The 20,996-nt window shown below is 48.6% G+C and overlaps 1 protein-coding gene across 1 annotated transcript in view; it reads right to left on the reverse strand.

Annotated features, from left to right (window-relative positions):
• Positions 1-503: 503 nt before the first annotated feature.
• Positions 504-20,996, reverse strand: part of Kcnk12 (potassium two pore domain channel subfamily K member 12) — a 39,655-nt gene continuing 19,162 nt past the window's right edge. Inside the window, exon 2 of the mRNA XM_026385763.2 lies at positions 504-1,405. Coding sequence (XP_026241548.2) covers positions 504-1,405 — 902 coding nt within the window. The remainder of the gene's footprint in view (positions 1,406-20,996) is intronic.

The raw sequence follows: 20,996 nt of genomic DNA on the forward strand, positions 1-20,996 counted from the left end.
ACCCCCACCTGTCAAAACTGTGACTATATCACTTCTGACGACCAGAAGGAAGCTGCTAGGCTGGGCCAGGATTCTAAATGCTGAGGAGGTAATTCAGAGCCATGAAAAGCTGCACCATATGCTTTGGGGTTGCCAGCTGCTTATGTGCATGGGGAAAGGTTTAGTGCCAGTCAGCAGACCCCGAGAATGGCATTCTCCTTGCTGCAGTGTGCACTGAATGGGGGTCTGGGGTGTCATTGTTTTCTCTCCCTGGAGAAAAATCTGTTGGGGGCCACGGTTCTCCAAGAGGGGACTCACAAGGGACACAGGCTCCTCCAAAACCTGCCCTTGATAACATCAGGCCTGGCCAAATAGTATTTCTTTTTTAAAAAATATTTTTTTTTTGGTTTCATTTTATTGGATAAAGATTAAGAAAGCGCCAGCTCTGTGAGAAGTGAAGCCAATCACGCCCAGCGGCCCGCAGCCTGGGGAGGGTCCACGGCGTTGGCAGGCAGGCGGGCGGTCTACCTGGAGGAGCTGGTCTCCGCCAGCCGGTTGTTCATGATGCCCAGCGCGCCCACGCCGCCCGAGAAGCCGTTCTGGCGCGTGTTGACGCAAACGCTGCGCGGGTAGCCGTTGGCCGTCTCCGACAGCTGCTTCTGCAGCAGCGCCAGCGACACTTTGTTGGAGGCCGTGAGGTCGCGCATGGAGATGAGCTCGCCCGACAGGCGGCGGCCTTCGGTGTCGCTGTCGCGGGCCGCGGGGTCTGCGCCGAGCGCGGCCAGGCGGCGACGCAGCCGCGAGCCCGGTGTGATGGCGTTGCGCCGGGCCAGGGGCGCGCCGGGCGCGGGGCAGCAGTGCGCACAGCAGCGGCAGCTCAGCTTGCGCAGCATCCAGTTGAGCACCTGCTTGATGAGGATGGAGATGACGTTGAAGAGGGAATAGATGCAGCACACGCCGAGGAGAATGAAGAGGAAGTTGCCCAGGCGGTAGAGCCCCTGGTTCCGGTAGGCGGCGTGCTGGCTGCTCACCAGGTCCCCGAAGCCGATGGTGCTGAAGGTGACGAAGCAGAAGTAGAGCGAGTCCACGTAGTCCCATCCCTCCACGCTGGTGTACATGGCTGAGGCGCAGCAGGACAGCAGCACGGCGAACAGGCCCAGGATGAGCAGCACGTGGTACACCGAGGGCTTCCAGCCCGCCAGGCTGTCGGCCTCCGAGAGCGCAGAGCCGCGGCGGAAGGTGGTGGGCAGCAGGCCGCTGCGGCGCAGCTGGCGCTCCCTGCACGTGCGCATGATGAAGGCCAGCAGCGAGATGATGCGTTCCAGAAAGAGGTTGAAGAAAAGGATGGTCCCTGCGCAGCCAAACAGCCCATAGGCGATGAGGAAGGCCTTCCCACCCACTGTAGCAGGGGTGGTCATGCCGAAACCTGTGGAGACACAGCGCGGGTCAGCAAGGGCAGGTGGACCCTACCAGGTGTGGGTGTGTGGCAGGTGAATGCAGGTGCTGAATGGGCAGCTATTCTGAGTGGCTCCACTTAGGTGTGTACTTTTGTCTCCCTTGGAGATTGATACTAGATCGGGTTCCTCATGTTGGCAACCCCCAAACTATAAATGAACATGGTGGAGCAGGATCATTAGGAAGGACCCAGTCCTCAGGACACACAAACCAGAAACCACTGCTCAGGTGCAAATCACTGACATGCCCAAAAGCCAACAAGTGACACCTGTTTTCCCACCCTCCAAACTGATTAAAAAAAATATATATGTATTTTTTAGTTGCAGGTGGACACAATATCTTTATTTCATTTTTATGTGGTGCTGAGGATTGAATCCAGTGCTTCACAAGTGCTAGGTGAACACTCTACTACTGAGCCACAACCCCAGCCCCTCAAAACTGATTTTTTTTTTTTAATGAAACTGTAGCATACCAGAATTCCATGCAACCTTCACTGTCATTGGGATTGCTCACTCTGGAACAAGGTAGACTGTACTCAGGTAGCTACAGTTTATGGTCTCTGAAACAGGATTTATGAAGCAGACAAAAGGATCATGGGAAAGTGAGTCCACCCACAGCCTTCAGAGTGCCAGCGTGACTCTGCCATGGGGGGTCAGCTTCTATCCTTACAAGGATCATTATCAATCACCCTTGTGCACTGTTATGGTTTAGTTGTGTCTCCCAAAAGCTCAATGTGTGTGACATTGCAAGAAGGTTCAGATAAGCAATGATTGGGTTGTGAGAGCTTAACCTATCAGTGATTTAATCCCCTGATAGGGATTAACTGAATGGTAACTGAAGTAGTAGGGTATGGCTGGAGGAGGTGGGAACTGGGACGTGGCTTTGGGGTATATATTTGTATCTGGTAAGTGGAGTCTCTCTCTGCTTCCTGATCTCATGTGAGCTGCTTCCCTCAGCCATACTCTTCCACCATGATGTTCAGCTTTCTCCTCAAGCCCCAAGGAATAGAACAGGTCTTCTAAGGACTAAGACCTCTGAAACCGTGAGCCCCCAGATAAATTTTTCCTCCTCTAAAATCGTTCTGGTCAGATCCTTTAGTCATGGCAGTGAAAAAGCTGACTAAAACACACCCTGTGGCCAAGGGTGAAGATCTGGGCCCAGCTGCTGATTGTGTGTCTAGGATTGGTCCTGGGAGGTCTGACTTGTACCTGGGCAGCTGCTTATTGCTTTAAAATCTTATATAACTATTAAGTTACCCATTTGTTCAAATCACAGGCTTTAAAGGAGTCTTTATCAATTGATTTCTACAGAAGGCCTGGCTGCCCATCTGTGCACTCACCCCAGACATCCAGGGCAGTACAGAGAGGCGAATCTGCCCCTGCAACCTGAGCTCTGTCTGAGCTAGCTGTGGTCTCTCTGTGGGACCCAAGAGGAGGGGATTTAATCTCTTGACAGGAAGAATCACTAGTTGTTTGGAGCCTGAGCTGAAAATGGACCCCCTGTCTAAGAAGCACCATGGTGCATTTCGGTAGCTGTGGCAGCAAAACTTCAGGGGCATTTCTGTCCAATTCATGCCCAATCGCAGGAAACCAAGCTGCCCATGGAGTAGGACAACCCTGAGAAAGGGCAGAGAAGAATTTGGTCCCATTTGGCTATTTTTCCTAAACAGAGAAAACATCTCTTGTAATTTTTCATAGTACATTTCTTAAACCTATATTCTAATCATTCTCTAGATTCCCTGAGGAAATGCCTAAATGCTTGACTATGGTGTTCATTTATGTTTAATGACTCAAGTTTGGGGGAAATCTTATGCTATTATCCATGTTAAAGAAGATGGGTTATGTTCTTATATGCACACTTTGTCCACAGAAGAGTGAAAAACAAAACAAACAAACAAAAACAACAGTGAAAACCAACCCCAAGCTAGCAGTTTACCTAGGAACTTGAGAGAAGGATTGTTATATTGAAAAGCCAAACTCAAGTCCTTGATTCATTAAGAAATCACCTCTGGGCTGGGCAGAGTGGTGCATGCCTGTAGTCCCAGCCAATCAGGAGGTTGAGTTAAGAGAGTCAAAAGTTTGAGGCCATTCTCAGCGACTTAGTGAGCAACTTAACAAGACCCTCTCCCAAAAGCAAATAAAAAAGGACTAGGGATTAGCATGTAGGCCAGAGATAAAGAACCCCTGGATTCAATCCCTAGCAACCACCAAAAAAGAAAGAAACCATCTCTAAATCTATATGGCTTCATGTGGAGTGGGAGTATGAGTTTGTATTTTTAAAAAGTTCTAGCTTTTTAGCCAAAGTGACCAGCAACAGAAGAGAATACTATACAGCCATAAAAATACAAACCACAGCTACTTACAGCAACATGGATGAGTCTCAAAAAAAAAAAAAAGAATGTTGAACAAAAGAAGCTGGACACTTAAGAATACATTCTGCAGGCTGGGATTGTAGCTCAGTGGTAGAGCACTTGCCTAGCATGTAGGAGGTCCTGGGTTTGATCTCCAGCACCCCCCTATAAAACTAAATAAGCAAAATAAAGATATTCTGTCCATCTACAATTAAAAATATTAAAAACAAACACCAGGTAAAAACACACTAAAATCTCAGATTTTTTTTTAGGGAAATATACTTCATTGGTCAAATTATTTTTATTGTTTGTGGTACTGGGGATTGAATTCAGGAGCACTCTACCACTGAGCCACATTTGTAGCCCTTTTTATTTTTTATTTTGAGATAGGGCCTCACTAAGCTGCCAAGACTGAGCTTGAACTTGCAATCCTGCCTCAGCCTCTCATGGTGAGATTGCAGGTGTGTGCCTTGTGCCCTGTGGCTTATAAGAAAAAAACAAAAAAGATGGTACACACAGGCTCCACTCAACAGACAAAGAAACTGCTGCTGGAAATGGAACTGAGACTGAAGCCCACGTCTGCTGACATCTGTAGTCCATGCTGCCCACCACATAAGACTGTCCCTCGGAGCTGTCCTAAGACAGCTCCACTATCTTGGGGAACCAAATCGCAGTTCTCCAGGGCTGCTGCCAGGAGAGTATTTTCACGGGCGAGTGGCTGTTCCCAAGTCCTCTGTTATGGCTCTTTGTACTGATCACTGCTGCCTCGTTGGACCAGGACCCTGCTTTTCCCTTAATGCTCCTGCCAATTTGGGTTCATTGACTGAGAGAATCTGACCATTTAGATGAGCCTGACCCAGGGCTTAGGGATAGCACATGGGAGAAGATGCAGAGGGGACTGCAGCTCCTAGTAACAGCCTGATTGACCACAGGTGGGGTACTTATCTGACCCTTGGGGTCCCCACAGTTATGCCCTGCCTGACCTACTTCCACATGGCCAAGGCCGTTTCTTCTACCACCAGGGGCATTCTCAGACTCCAGAATCCTCCATGCCTGGACTCCTATCTTCTGCCTAAGGCCTCCTTTGGAGTTTGGGTTTCCGGTTGAAGATCTGCCTTTTGCCTGGATGACTGAACCTAGGAGATCTGCCTCTCCATCCACCATTCTACCCAACTCCCTGCCACATGGGGTGGCCTTCTCAGTACCTCAGCAAGATGACAATGCCAGATATGCAGCTGTTTACCCCAATCTCCACCCATCGTTCCTTTAGTGAACATTTATTAAGAACCAAGATTGGCAGCTGCTCAGAGAGATGGTGGGAAGCCAGACAGATGCTGCTCCTGTCCTCACAGACAATCTGGGCTGCCTGCTTGGAGGTTCCTTGCAACATTTCTTAGGGTTTTGTACAGAAACCCCATCTATACTACCAGCAGGCTCATCCCTGAGTCAGAGCACAGTTCTTCCCTGCTGTCCCACATAGTCTTGGCTAGAATTCATCCTGGGGTCTTGTGGCTCTGGCTCAGCTTGCATTCTGCACACCCCTTAGTCAAGTGGTGTTTGCAGGCCCCACATGAAGCCAGATGTGTGATCAGATGTGTGGTATTCTCTCTCTAGAATGAAGGGGACAGACAGGTCTGGAGTTTCTCTGACAGGGCAGAAAGCATCCAGTGAAAGTGTCCCTCTTACTACCTGATTCCTGAGGTCTGGCTCCTGCGTCTTTCCTATATAGAGTCAGTCCAGCTCTGGAGACAGGCAGGGAATGGACAGTCCATTGTCTTTCCCCATCGATATCAATAGGCACCAACTTCACGATGCCGAGGTCCCAGGTCAGGTCTGTGTGGTTCCGCTGCTTAGTCAGTTGCCTTCCAGAGTTGGGGAGTAGCCCCCCAAGCTCTGAGAACTTGTGGGAATCCAGATGGGATCTAGAGAGAGGCCTTGAAACTTCAGCCAGGGAAAAGGTAAACCCTGCCATGCTGAGAATCTCCTCCTCCCAGTAACACCCTGCAGAGGTGTAATCAGTCCCTGGGTTCACAGCACACCTGTGATTTTGTTTATGCCACAATTGATCTGCCATTCCAGTCTGCAAAGAGCAGACACTTGGGGGCTTTATTATGCCACTTTAACAAAAGCTGTGAAGTTGTTCCCACAGCCTGTCTGGTGCCGCCTTCGCAAATAGGCCCTGGTGACAGGGCCCTCGGAGTTCAGCTCAAGGAGTCTGGGCGTGAGACAGGATGCATTGTGCACCCCTGGGTGGCAGCCTCTGTTGGACATTCACCATGCTTCTATTCAGTTTCCCAACCTCCTACGAAGAAGGCACTGTCATATCAGCCACTTAGCAAGCGAGTGGGCCAGAGAGGCGAAGGTTGTCACCAGGTTAGCTTGCAAGAGGCTGAGCAGCCCGTGCCCTTTTGGCTGGGCCAGACAGATGGGAAGTCTTGGCTCTTTACCCTCTGGGTCCTTTTCCTGCTGGGCCCTGCACTGTCAACTCCAGGGAGGGAATATAATTTCTAGTCCAATCTGAAGTATTTTTGAAAGTAAAACTGGCACTACTCATAATTACTCCAGGATGCATGTGTGAACCATTGTTCCAAGCAATGAAGCTGTGTGGTTACAATGCAAATTCCAAAGTTGGACCCCTTCCAGAGGCGGGTTAGGTTAGGGACCCAGGAATCTGCATTCTAGCTAATTTCCCAGACAAATCTGATATAAATAAATTAGTTTAAGATACAATGTTAATAAGGTATCTCCGATAACCCTCCTGGTTGGAATATGTCCAACTGTCACTATCTGACTTGAATTTCCATTGACCCAACACCCTAGTGGCAGACATTGTATCATCTCCTTAACAATCATTCCCCAACCCTTTACTGAGCTGCAAGCCAGGCTACTTTCAGAATGACCCACCTCCAGGAATGAGCACTGATAGTCCAGGTCAATCAGGATAATCCAGTCTCTTACCATGATTGGCTCAAGGATGGGGAAGTCTAAGCCAATCAGTGCAGGGCATTTTCATGGCTACAGAGATGGCTTAGGAATTGGCATGTGACCTCCTTCAGGCCAAAGAGAAGAGAATTTTTCTGAGTGTTTCCAGTTAAAAGTTTCTCCCTGTTACCAGAGCTGTCCTGGACCCAGGGAGCAGGAGGTGAACCTCCTTCAGGAGCCAGGAGGAGAACCAGCTTTAGCAGGAAGCTGATGCTATAGAAAGACAATTGAGATATACCACAATTTTTCAAATCTCTGTTTGTATATAAACTTTAAAACAATAAAATCAATAAAACTAAAAAAAAGAAAGAAAACAAAGGGGAAAAACATAAAAGTTGAAAGCATAAAATTGTCACAAATTAAAAGAAAACAAATAAATCAATCCTGAAAAAAAAAAAGTCAATCGAGAGAGAGGAGATCTGATGGTCCTGGTATCTAGTTAAACAGGGAGCGATATTGCTTGTTTTACCTCTGGAATCCCATTTACATGAGTACATAAATCCCTTTCCTGCTTCAGCTTTTTGTGGCACAAACCTAGACACATTTTGGGGGGTAGCGATGGTTTGGGGACCTGGCTAAACAGTTCAGTGTCCCGGAAAAGCACCAGATTTAAATTCAAAAGTTTGAATTCTGTTGTGGCCTCCGTCAGCTAAGTGATTGAAGCAGGTCACTACAGCTAACTTCTCTGAGCCTCGATTTCTTTTTCTGTAAAATGTAAACCACCCTGTGTGCCCCGTTTGTAAACTGCAATACATTATTCCAAAATATGTTCTTAGGATGAGAAAAAGATGGAATGGGGGTGGGAGATGGGGAGAAATCCCCTGATTAAAGAAAGATGACTTAAAGTGAGACAAATTTATTTGCTTGGAGACTTTTCAGAGTGCTTACTGTGCTGATGTGCCCCATGTGATTTGTGTGTATCCTAACACTACCTGGGGTCCCCAAACCATTTTGACCACAGAGTGTATCTGATCATTTCAATCTTTGGGAAGTGTTGCACTTCATCCTCATGAAGAAGTAAGGATGAGACATTTTAAAACACAAGAGGATTTCTCATATTTGAAAAAATCACTGTGACCCTGCAATGCCTGGAATGGTGCCTGGTATGGAGAATGGTTGAATGAATAAATAGACATCTTACTATACTTGTTTGGAGCAAGGATTCTTAAACCAACATGCCTAAGCACCCCCTGGGGATCTCAGTTGACCAGTCTGGATAATCCCAGACCATTTGGGAGAGCAAGTGCTAAAAGGATAGCTAGGAAAAGTCATGAAGGGGTAGAAATGTGGAGGGATGAGAGCTGACATGGATGGAGTCCTCACCACTTCCTGGCACTGTGCCAAGTGCTTCACGCATAGCAATTCATTTAATGCCCACAACAATTCTTGGAGGCACTGACCACGTGATCGTGTTTCATTGAATCTAAGTCCCAGCATTTTTCTCATGTTTCAACATCTCTGAAATCATGATGTACGTTACAATCGATGGCCTGACGTGATATATTTAGCAGCATTTAAAATTCTTCATGATACATACAATGCTGCTGCATTTATAATGGATGGTGTCTTAGATTTGATGAATGACAATGAGTGTTGTTATCATCCCTGTTTGTGAGATTTGTAAACTGAGTCTATGTGATAGATAGACATTGAAATCAAGTAACTTGCCCAAGATAGCTGAGCGACGGGCAGAGAACACATCTGCAAAAAGAGGAAGGAGCTTGTGATGTGATAAGGGAAAGAGGCAGATACGAAAGTTTGGCAGTTCTCAACTCTGGCTGCACAACAGAATCACCTGGAGAATTTAAAACAATTCTCAGTGCAGAGAGACCAGTTTGGATAAGAACAAAGCTGAGGTCCTCCTGGTGGAGTGATTGAGAAGATGGGGTGGGATTTCAAGAGCAAAGGAGCAGAGAAACAGGCTTGACAAATGCATTCTTGCTGGAAGTACTGTGTACAGGGTCTGGGGTGAGTATGGGTTTAGCCTGCCAGTACCCACATGTGGCTCAGTGTTCAGTAATTCTGGCTGATGGAGAGAGTGAACCTGTGGAAGAGGAAAACACTGGGGGAAGCTTCTATCCGCCTTGCACGCAGCCTGAACCTGCAGGAGCTTTGTGGGAGTGAGCACTGCCCGGCACCTCTAGGAGCCTCTCCTGCAACCTGCCCTGCTCTGGAGAAAGTAGGAAGCCCTGGGAACTCAGGCTCAGAGGAGGAGCTCAGGCAGTTTCCATTCCCCAGATTCTGGAAGGGCCAACACCATCTTTCTCAGAGGGCAGAGTTGGGGCAGCAGGCTCTGGCATCCCACCTGTCTGTGGGGCCACCTGTCTGTGGGGCTACATGTCCATGGGGCCACATCTCCCTCTAAGATGGTCCAGTGCTTGCTCATCTCTGGATGTTGTGAGGATAGAGGACACGCCTCCCACAGTGCCTAGCATGTGGGAAGTAACCCCAAGGCACCAGGGTGAATTGGCAAAGCATGACACATCACAACCAAAATGCCCCAGGTGAAGCATGCAAGGAACGGGCTCATCATGACATCATGGAGGAATTTTGGTGGTAAGGAAAAGCACCATGCATGCGCTTAAACCCCGCTCTACCATTGACTTGCTGTCTTCTCACAGCACCATGACTATTTCTCCACCTCTGGGTTTCCTTCTATCTTTGGCCCTGGCGCTGGGTAGGAGGCCTAGCTAGAGGTAAGCATCAAATCCAGTGTGTGTGTGTGTGTGTGTGTGTGTGTGTGTGTGTGTGTGTAGAGGGGGGTGGTTAAAAATGGGGCTGTTGGTGGAAAAGCTGCAACTGTAGGCTGCTCTATTTGTTGGCATTTATGGATTTGTCTAATTTGCAGAACTAGCTGCCTTGCTCCCTGAGGACAGAAGCCCACAATTACCTTCCCTCCACTGTGGGGGTGGGACTGGCCCCCGATCTCACCCTGGATGCTCAGTATCAAGAGGCACCAGTCAGCAAGACATGTGAGAAGGTGCCCCTTCCCTTGTTTTGCACACATTTGGCTTGTTCTTTGAGGTCTTGGGGATGATTTTCTTTGTTTAATGACAGCAGGAGGGGAGGCGGGGATGGCTGAGGGGGCTGGGAGCTAGGAACAGAGGACTGAACCCAGCAGGTGCTGGCCAGTAATTTTTTTTTTCTTCCTTGGTGTTGGGGTTCTTGCCCAGGGCCTGGGACATGCTCAGAGCTCTACCACTGGCCACCCTCACACACACACTGGCCAGTGATTTTTTAACGTGCGAAAGGTTTTGATAAACGGTGAACTGACTCCCTGGAGTGGGCTCTGGGAGGCTCTGCTTAGGCACAGCCTCGCTGCCAGTGGGCTGCCTCCGACCCCCCTCTCTGTGCTTCATCTCTGGGATTAAGCTCTTCTCTCCTCACCAGAAATCATTCAGCAAAATGAGTTATTAAAAGCCGGTTAACTACTCCTGCCTGGGGGTAGCTCCTGCTTAACAACCTCTCCTGGGGAGCAGCTGTCAAGAGCAGGCCCCGTGGAGCTGGCGGGAAGATGACTCATTTACATAGAGCTGGGCTCCATCCTGCCCCCCAGATCTGTCTCTGCTTCTCGGATGACTAATTCTCTTCAGGGGATGAGATCACACCCCTTCTGTCCCCTCATAAAAAGAGCAGAGCCCTCTACCTCAGTCCAGGACCTGGGGGGGTGGACACCAAATCCAAGACCAGAGAAGGTCTTTGATGGGACAAGACCTGGCAACAGGAGCCCTGAGTTAGGGGCCCCGAGATGCAGAAGCTCGGGCCTACCTGGCTCTCTCCTCATTCGTCCCATCTCACGGCTGTAGTGGGGCAACTCTGGGAAAAGAAGGAGGTGGACTGGGCTTTGGTGAGAAGGCAGGTTCATCCTCACCCCGACTGGAGTGTCCATAGAATGCCAATGCAATCGCGTCTCGGTCCTAGAGGAGCAGGTTTTTAAGGGAAGCTGCTGATGGTTCTGGAAAGCGAGGGAGCTGCTCTCAGTGGGAGTTCAACTCTTCTCCGTCAGTTCAGGCTTTATATCCCTGCAGAGCACACCCTCATCGCCACCATGCAGCCAGGAGCCCCATTTGAGGGTCTCTATGCTCAGGCTGAGGGGGCACCTTGGGAAGGCAGAGCCCCTGAGAGGCTCAGTATGGAGGGGCCCTCGGGGACAGCCTGCTAATACACAGAGACCAGTCCTCTGGGGTCTGGCTCCATCTGACTGAGGTGTCCTGGAACTTGGCCTTCTCCCCCAGCCTCTTCCCACAGACAGTGGACGTTTTGGAGGAGTAATAAGGACAAGAAGTCACAATGAAAACAAACCTGTAATCTGAAGCTGTAGCTGGGGAAGAACCCTGGAGGGTCCATAGAGAGGCTAGTGTTTGCCCTGCTAACCCGCCCCCAGCACCTCAGTGCCGGGGTCTCTGTTGGGCCTGGCAGGGATCAGCAGGGTGAGGACTTAGCCTCTGGGCTGGGGCTGAACTGTGACCCTCCTCCTAGCAGGCTAGGCTGGTGCTGACTGCACAGCTCTCAGCTGCCACAGTGGGGAAGGTGGATGCCTGGTGCACAGGAGGTGAGGGTGGAGGGAACTGGATCCACGGGGCTCCTATCCCAGGCACTCTGCTGGTGTTCTTAAAGGCCCAGTCTCCAGGAAGACTTGCAGAGGAGGTGTCATCATTCACAGGCGAGGAACCAGAACTCGTGGAAGTCAGGCAAAAGGAGTGAAAGAGCCAGAGTGCAGGTCTAGGCCCCACAGCTACAGCTCCCTCCATGGCACCCTTTGAAGTCCCACTCAGCCTTAGGTTCAGAGAATGCAACTGGGATTTTGCTCTGAAACATGCCCCCACGGGAGTGAGGTGCGAGGGGAGGCTTGGTGTGGTCAAATGCCTGCCCTGAGTCTGAGTTGGAACCACCTCCCATGTGATAAAAGGCCATGGAAGCTGAAGGTTCAAAGACTTAATGACCTTGTCCAAGGTCACAGAAAATGGCACCACCGGAATTGCCACTCAGGACTGCTCAGCTCCAGACCCACATTCTTTCCCTGTGTTGCTTTGCCTTTTCCCCTCTGCATGTGCACAGAGAGGCCCCGATGGCTGGGAGCACTGTGCCTCAGTCTGTACACAGCTGCACAGCGGTGTCCCTGAAGCACAGCTCTGCTGATGTCTCCTGCTCTAGCCTCCCTGAGATCCTGCGTGCGACTCACCTTCCCAAGGCAGGAGTGACTAACTTCCTTTCCCCTTCACCTGTCTGAATCCTTTTCCTCATCTGGAAGCACTTTCAGGTCATCAGGCACTTGGTTAGGCACAGCCTTCTGCTCCTGTCCTGTTGCCTCTTGTCCCAGAGTACTGTTTAGCCCTTTGCATTTTACTCTGTTACCTTGCCACGAGGAACGTGCCCATGTCTTAGATGTTTTCCCACCTTCTACACCACAGGAATGTGGGGGACAGCAGCCTCATTCCTGACAGGCTCCTTGTCTAGTGACCACCCACAGATGCTACCAGGATGGTGGCTTCCATCTTGGTTTGAGTGTCATCCTTTCAATATGTTTCTAAGACATGAGGGCAAGGAAGGAATACCGTGATGAGTAATACTGCCCATGCTCCACAGCCAGACACCACTGGGAACACACTTGTGGTTGAACAATATTGGATTTATGGGCTCGTGGTGACAAGAGCTCATTATCCACCATGATAATGAGGCATCAGAAAGGACTAATTCTGAGATTTGGGCTTGAGTTAAATGAGTTAGGGGAGGGCTCGTGGAAGCAGGCTTTACCCTGGATGCTACCAGGGACCAAGGTGATTCTCTGATTGGATAATTCTTGGCTAGAGGGTGGGAACAACAGAACATAGTTAGTCATTTATATTAGACACATAGGAAAATGTTCAGTCATTTTTGTGGCTTGGGTGATGATGTTTTTTTGACCAGGGTTTGGAATTGAATATGGGTGAAGGTCTTGTTTTCAGCTTACTCCGTCATGGCGGAACCTGGCCTTGTCTAATGCAGGTGTTCTGTGGAATCCTTTGGGTCCTATGTGGGCACAGTCCAGCTGTGGTGTGCCAGCCCAGCTTCTGGTTCCCAGGAGCTGCCTTCACCTTTCTCTAAATGACTCTGCCCTCAGCCCCCATCACAGCATCTTAGTGGATGCCATTCATTATTTTTGGTGAAGGATTCTTTCCCAGTCTTCCTGTTTACTGGGTGATGGATGTACATGTGTGTGGGCCTGGATGTATTTGATTCCATATGTGGAACATGCCTCTAGGTTGTGGAAATATAAGGTTTTTATTTTGTTTCTTCTTTTATAAATATTCCACATTTTCTGCGGTACAAATGGGGTAGTTCCTATTTTTGAAACCATAACTTCACCCAACAAGCACTGTTATTTTTTTTCAAGTTGATGAGTAAAAATGACTAAGGTTCCTGTTCTGAAGACAATGACCATAACACTCTATGAAAATGGCAGGGGATGCCTGGGAGCAAGAAAACAGGCCAGAAGGGCTTCCCAGAGGAGGTACCGCTAGAGCAGGATAGTGAAGACAAGCAGGTGGAGGCGTTGGGGGACAGGGTCTGTGTCGGGACAGTGATGGGGGTCATGTGGATAAGAATTCCAGGGAGCATGTCTGGTATGAGAAGAGTCCCTGGGGAATCCCAGCACTTAAAGAGTTACAGCCTAAGGAGAAGGTGCCATTCATTTGGCAATGTTTATCCGGGGCCTTCTGTGGCCAGGCATGGTGCTAGGCCCTTGGGATTCTTCAGTGATACAAACAAAGTCCCCTGCCCTCATGAAGCTTACCTTGCAGCACAAAGATGGGCACAAAACTATGAATAATATACAAGTACATAATGTAGCGTGATAGAAAATGTTACAGAAAATAGAACCTCTTCCTATCCCCCCTCAAACAACAACAACAACAACAAAACCAGAGCAGGCATAGGGGGTGGGAGTGCTAAGGGGTGGGGGGGGTAGGTTGTGGTCATTTTGTGGGGTGGATCAGGGCAGGTCATATCATGGAAGTGACATTTTTTTTTTTTTTTTAATTTTTTTTTTTTTTAATATTTACTTCTTAGTTCTCGGCAGACACAACATCTTTGTTGATACGTGGTGCTGGGGATCGAACCCGGGCCGCACGCATGCCAGACGAGCACGCTACCGCCTGAGCCACATTCCCAGCCCCTAAAGTGACATTTTTTAATATTTATTTTTTAGGTGTAGATGGACACAACACAATGCCTTTTTTTTTTTTAGGTGGTGCTGAGGATAGAACCCAGGTCCTGCCCTTGCTAGGCGAGCACTCTACCACTGAGCCACAATCCCAGCCCTAGAAGTGACAATTTGATGAAGGACTGGAAGCAGGTGACATTTTGGATAAGAGAGTCCCACTCAACAGCCAGAGCAAAGGCCCTGAAGCAGGAGGGTTGGAGACAGAGAAAAGGGGAAAAAGAAAGAAAAATACTGCACAAAAGAAGAGTCAGGAATTGTCCCCCTCCATACACACTGTCTCTGGTGATACAGATGCCCCAGGGAGAAAACCTGTCACTCTTACTGATTTTAGCATGAAGGATAAACAGATAAACCAATGGTTTTATATATAAAAAAGAAATATAATAAATATCCAAGAAAATTTCAAGCAACAATGAAGATGCTGAATATATTTGATAACTGTCTTTTTTTTTTCCTCTGACAGAAGACTCTCATGTGATTCTCAAAGGAAATTAGATTATAAGAACAACCATCAACATTTTTAATAGCTCTGGACAGTGTGGAGTAAATTTCTATGTCTTATCTAATTTAGTCGTCACTATAACCCGGTAAAGACAATGTCATCATTGTCCCCATTTGGTAGATGAGGAAATTGAATCCATAAGAAATAATGTAGCTTACAGGACATGTGACGTCCTTGGATCTGGGCTGGCATTTGTCTCTCCCTTCTCAACTCCATCTCTCCAGCCTAAAATCTTTCAATGACAACAAGACAGCTGTTTAAGAAACAACAGTTTGTTTTGTACTTAGTATTGTACAGTCTCCATCCAGGGTTATCTGTTAGAATTTTTATGTGGCAGGATAAAAAAGCATGTCTGTCTGTGTGGAGGACAGTGGCAGAGGCAGGATCAGGGAGTCCAGTTCAAAGCTGCAGATGGCAAAGGTGGTGGTGGGGGGCCCAGACCAGAGCCATAGCTGGAAGGGGCTAAGGAAGGGAGCCCAAAAAAAGTCCACAAAACATGAGAGAATGAACCTCGAGGACGTAGGTGGGTTGAGAAGAAAGGAAGGGGGCAGAAACCTGTAGAAGGGTCTAGTAAGAGGGAAACCTAACAGTTCCCCTGGGATTTGGCAACTGGGAGGACGCCATCCCAAGGCCTGAGGAGAGGGAACATGATTTCATGGATCTCAGACTGCACAGTGGCTTCAGAAGGGGCTGAAGGGGAAGAAATGGACACAGGGAAGCCAGTGGACTTTGCAACCACTTCCTGGGGAGGACAAGGACACGGGACAGGGGAATTGCTCAGGACCAGGATAGTCATGTGGCTTATTTTACCTCAGAAGGGTTGAGTACCCTGCCCATGTTTCAGGGTACAGTGGCCAAAAGATAGGCTCTGGAGTCAGGGCTTTGGGTCCAACCAGCCCCATTACTCACCGAGGCCTTCAGCAAGCTACTCACTAACCCTCGGTTTCCTCTTCTATCAAATGGAGACAGTATGACCTCCAGGGGAGTCGAGGGTTAGATGGGCAGTTCGTGTACTTAGCTGAGTGTTTGGTGCAGAGCGAACCCTCAGTATCACAGCTCATCAGCTCACCGTCAGGTTAGGCACCCACAGAAGGCAGGGCGGGGAAGAGGAGGCCTATCTGGGCAGGTCTCCATCGCTGCAGGAGACATGAACAACCATGAACGGCATGTCAACTCCTCACGTGTGCCCTACATTAGGAAGATGTGCCAGCCATGAGGGGTGGTCTTATGCCAACGGGCTCGCATGAGGCCTGGGATGTGACAGGGCAGAGGCTCATCATCAGGGTTTGCATGAGAGCCTGGCAACCAAGAGCAGGGAGTCTCCTCTGGTGGGAACTTCAAATGCCATCTCTATATTTAGACTGGCAAGTCAGAAATCAGCAACCAGGGACCATGGTGTCCTTGATCCCCAAAGAAATGTCTTCTCTATGATTAAATGTGATTCCTTCTACCTTATGAAGGAATGGTAGAGATATTAATTTCAAGACATTTCTGTCTTCTGCAAAACTGAAAAAAGCCATTTCCCCCCATGAGCCAGGTGTGGTGGTGCATGTCTAGAATCCCAGGGACTCTGGAGGCTGAGGCAGGAGGATCATGGGTTTAGAGCCAGCCTCAGCAACTTAGTGAGACCCTAACAAAAAATTCTTAGAAAAATTTTTTAAAAGGGTAGGGATTTGGCTAAGTGGTTAAGTGCCCCTGGTTTCAGTCCCTGGTACTTAAAAAAAAAAAAAAAAAAGATCCATGAGATTGGGGCTGGGGCATACCTCAGTCATAGAGCATGTCCTTAGCAGGCACAAGGCACTAAGTTTGATCCCCAGGGAAAAAAAATTCCAAGATTCCTTCCTCCTGGAACTTGGTGTCTGAAGCATTGGTTTCCTAGGGTGCTTGTTCACTGACTTCCTCTATGGAACCCTGGGCTGGGCTCCCTTGTGCCCAGTTTGATGGTTCCAGTGGGAAGCCCAAGCCAGTGGAGCAATGGATTGCTGTTGTGCTGTGTCCCACATGTGATCCATCTCTCATTCCTTCTTCTTTTTTGTACTGGGGGTCGAATCCAGGGGTACTTTACCACTGAGCTCTATCCCCAGTGTCCCCCACCTTTTTTTTTGAGACAGGGTTACCCTAAGTTGCTGAGGCTGGCCTGGAACTTGTGGTCCTCTTGCATCAGCCTCCCTAACAGCTCCCACCAAGGCCAGCATCTAAACACCTGTCTTTTAAGCCATCCAGTCAGGGTGCTGCTATGGCAGCCCAGCAGAGCCACAAGGCCTTGCTTGACTGCAGAAGCCCCACAGACCTGCACCCTCTCTCATTTGTTTCTGCAGCAGCAGAGGCAGCAGGAAGCCCAGGATGCAAAGCCTAGTTCCTGAGCTCTGGTGGGGAGGCTGTGTTTATATTTATCCTGCTAACTGCAGGGGACTGTTTATACCCAGAGAAATAACCTCCTCTGAGAGATGGGGGCAGCCAAGCAACCAGCTGCTTCCGCCAGTCTCTCTGGGCTCAGGTTCTCATGCCCCCCACCCCCAGGCTTGTTCTGATGCTGGTCTCTTTACCCCCTCAGTGGGCTTGGGGTCCAGTCTTCCTGGAGACACGTGGATTGTGCTGAGGCCAACTACCAAGGATTGAACTCAGGGGCACTCAACCACTAAGCCACATCCCCAGCCTGTTTTTTTTTTTTTTTTTTTTTGGTATTTTATTTAGAGACAGGGACTCACTGAGTTGCTTAGCACCTCGCTGTTGCTGAGGTTGGCTTTGAACTTGTGATCCTCCTCTCTCAGCCTCCCGAGCAGCTGGGAAGGTTTTGCTTTTTAAAAATTAGTCTGCTCATACCTGAACAAGCTCTTAAATGCCTCTGCTGTCCATCCACCTTTCTTTCTTTTTTTTGGAGGGGGGGTACTAGGGATTGAACTCAGGGGCATTTAACTACTGAGCCACATCCACAGCCCTTTTTTGTATTTAGAGACAGGGTCTCACTGAGTTGCTTAGCACCTCATTAAGTTGCTGAAGCTGGTTTTGAACTTGCAATCCTTCTGCCTCAGCCTCCCAAACTGCTGGGATTATAGGCGTGCAACACCGAGCTTGGCTTTACCTCTCTTTCTATGGGACAGGCTGCATGACCTCAGCAGATCACGAAGAACAAGACAGTGCTCCACTGTGACATAAGACACACAGACACCACGTACTGGCTTCTTGAGCTGCTCTGGGTTCTTGCCTCCCTCTTTACATACGCAGGGTGTCTCAGGGACAAAACTATACCAAAGGGATTCTCATCATGTCAAACCTCAGGACAGTCTTGGCCAGTGATACCTCCCTTTATTAAGGACTCACCCTGGGGGATGCTGGCACCGCTGCACATAGCCCATCTTGGTGATGGGTCTCAGGCGTTGTTTGCTGCAAACAGCAGCTGGGAAAACCTTGCTTGTTCAGCCCTCCCCTCCCTGGCCCTAGTGATGGTCAACATCATTGTTCCCAGAGTCCTTATTAAAATACATGGGTCTTTTGTACTTTCCTGTCTGAGTAACTCGTAGAATGCAAAAGCCATAATTTCCCAGGATTTGTTTAACATGCCCTTTGTTGGCAAACGTGGGCTCAGTATGAGCACTCTGTAATTTTCTAGCTCCCTAAATGGACCCTCTGTAGCTAATACGTACCACGCACAAACACAATCCACCCCCCGGGACTACCCAGTTACTCACATGGTCTTCACCAAAGCTCTCCTGAGTGGGTGCCCTGAGCTAGATTCTATGGGGGCTCTATTAATGCTTATGACACTCTGGTATATCCTCTCCAAGGAACACTAGGTACCTGGTGTTATGGTTTAGGTATAAGGTATCTTCCAAAAGCTCATGTGTGAGTCAATGCAAGAAACTTTGGAGGCGAGATGACTGGGCTATGAGAGCTTGACCTAATCCACTCGAATGGATTAACTGGGGGGTAACTGCAGGCAGGCAGGTGGATAGGAAAAGATGGGCCACTGGGGCGTGCCTTGGGGGTTTGTATTTTGTCCCTGGTGAGGAGAGCTTTCTCTCTCTGTTTCCTGATCCTCATGACCTGAACTGCTTTCCCCCTTCATCATGCCTTCTGCCTTGATGTTCTGCCTTACCGCAGGCCCAGAGCAATGGCGTTGACTGTCTATGGAGTGAGACCTCTGAAACTGAGCACCAAATAAACTTCTCTTCCTCTATGTTGTTCTTGCCAGGTCTTTTGGTCACAGTGGTGAAAAAGCTAATTAAAGTACCTAGTAACAGGGATGCTTTAAAAAGTTCATTTCTACATTATATGTCAAAACAGGGAAAGAAAGACCCCAAATTTTTTATCCAGAAAGAAAGACTTAAAGGCAAATCTCTGTAGTATTATTTCAGTGGTGGAAATATGAGGCTTTTCTCTCTTTCACTTCTTTGTGCTGCTCTCTTCTTAAAATGTTCTATAATAAGCACATATTATTCGAATGAACTAAACACTTTGTTATTAGTTTTTAAAGGCAGGGTCTAATAATCTGAGTGGGGAGGGAGGTGATACCTTCGAGAGGAGATGGCAAGGATGTAATAGGGTTGGATTATCAGTGGCAGAAGCTAAACAGAGCAGGAGGGCTCAAATGATCAGGTAGCTCTGCTGAGGAAGTGGCCCTGGAGTGCTTTGTGGACTTTGGATAGCGAAGGGGGAGGGAAGGACGGAGGTAATTTGTGAATAAAGACCTAGAGGTGGATGGTACCAGGGCTGTGGACCTTGGCTAGAGTTGAGGCTACAGCGAGAGCAACATTAGCTTTGCCGGGCTTGGAAAGGCTGGGGACAGTTTGTGAAACACAGAAAAGCAAAAGAGGGTCACCTGGAGGAAAGCAGAGAGACCTGCCATTAAGGTCTGGACACAGATTGATGTCATTCCCAAAGCAGTCATTCCCAAGCAGCTTTAGGTCTCTAAACTCCTCCACAGTCAGGCAGCACCAACATTGGGGGAGGGGGTGAGGACCAGCCATGGGATTGGGGACACCTGGGTTAGGATCTCAGCTGCTACTTGTGAGTTCTTCGATCTCAGAAAGGCATCGAGTCCCTCTTTAGCAGTCTCCTCATTGGCACACGATGACATGAATCGTTCCCCCTCCACAGGACAGCAGTGAGGACTGCAGCGCAGTGGGTAAAATGTTTGGCATAGCGCCAGCACCTCGAATGCCCACCCCAGGTGTGACCAGCGGAGAGCAAGAAGCAGAATTTCCAACAACAGAGGATAAGGAGGGATGGGGAAGAGGAGGTGGTAGAATAAAACCCCCATAATGAATTTTTTTGGGAGAGCGTACCAGGGGCACTCGACCACTGAGCCACATCCCCAGCACTATTTTGTGTTTTATTTAGAGGCAGGGTCTCAATGAGTTGCTTAGTGCCTTGCTATTGCTGAGGCTGGCTTTGAACTTGTGATCCTCCTACCTCAGCGTCCAGGGCCGCTAGGATTACAAAGCAACCCAGGGTCTCATGCTTGCTAGACAAGCATTCTATCACTGAGCGATGTCCCTAGTCCTACTTTTAGCTTTTAAAATGATGTTCACATTAGCTAGGTGCAGTCGCACATGCTTATAATCCCAGCACTTTGGGAGGTTGAGACAGGAGGATCGAAAGTTCAAGGCCAGCCTCAGCAATAGCAAAGCCATAAGCCACTGTGCCCGGCCCCCAGACTTAATTTGATTTAACTTCCTTTGGGCAAATAATTGGCTCTGGGCTGATGTCAGCTGCCATCATCCATGAGTCCTTTGGGGAGGACGCCACCTGGCATTAATCTCCTGAGACAGAGATGGCTATGGACAGGGAAGAGCGGTCAGGAAGCAAGCTTCCTCAGTTCCTCAGGGCAGCCCCTCTTCCATTCATAAACCAACACCTTCCCAGGCCTGGAACTCTGGGTCCCAGTGATCTGGCTTGGACTCCTGTGGAAACTGCAGTTACCGCAAAGGGGTGCGAATCTACTTGCTCACCCAGAGTTGTCCACTGCCTTAAATTTCTCCTGCATGTTTAAGCTGTTAATTTCCAATTACATGTAAGTGGTTTTATGATGAGAAAAGATGCACTCAAAGTGCTATTGAATTAATTCAGAAGACTTTGTGAGTCGATTGTATTTTTCCTGTTAATTAGTGGATACTAGAAGTACATATAACTTCTACCATCTGGTGCTGTGAAAATATTTGTAGCCTTTCTCTCTTGAGTGTTGTTTAGCATTAAACTCAGGGTCTCATGCTTGCTAGACAAGCACTCTATCACTGAGCGATGTCCCTAGTCCTACTTTTAGCTTTTAAAATGATGTTCACATTAGCTAGGAGCAGTGACACATGCTTATAATCCCAGCACTTTGGGAGGTTGAGACAGGAGGATGGAAAGTTCAAGACCAGCCTCAGCAATAGCAAGGCCATAAGCAACTTAGTGAGACCCTGTCTCAAAATAAAAAATAAAAAGGTTAAATTCCTCCCCCCCCCCAAAAAAAAAGATGTTACATTTGAAAAGGTTGGGAGACTTGTGGTTGAAGATGATCATCTAATCACTTGAATTTATCTATT

Source organism: Urocitellus parryii, chromosome 12 (assembly GCF_045843805.1).
Source record: "Urocitellus parryii isolate mUroPar1 chromosome 12, mUroPar1.hap1, whole genome shotgun sequence".
NCBI classification, from domain to species: domain Eukaryota; kingdom Metazoa; phylum Chordata; class Mammalia; order Rodentia; family Sciuridae; genus Urocitellus; species Urocitellus parryii.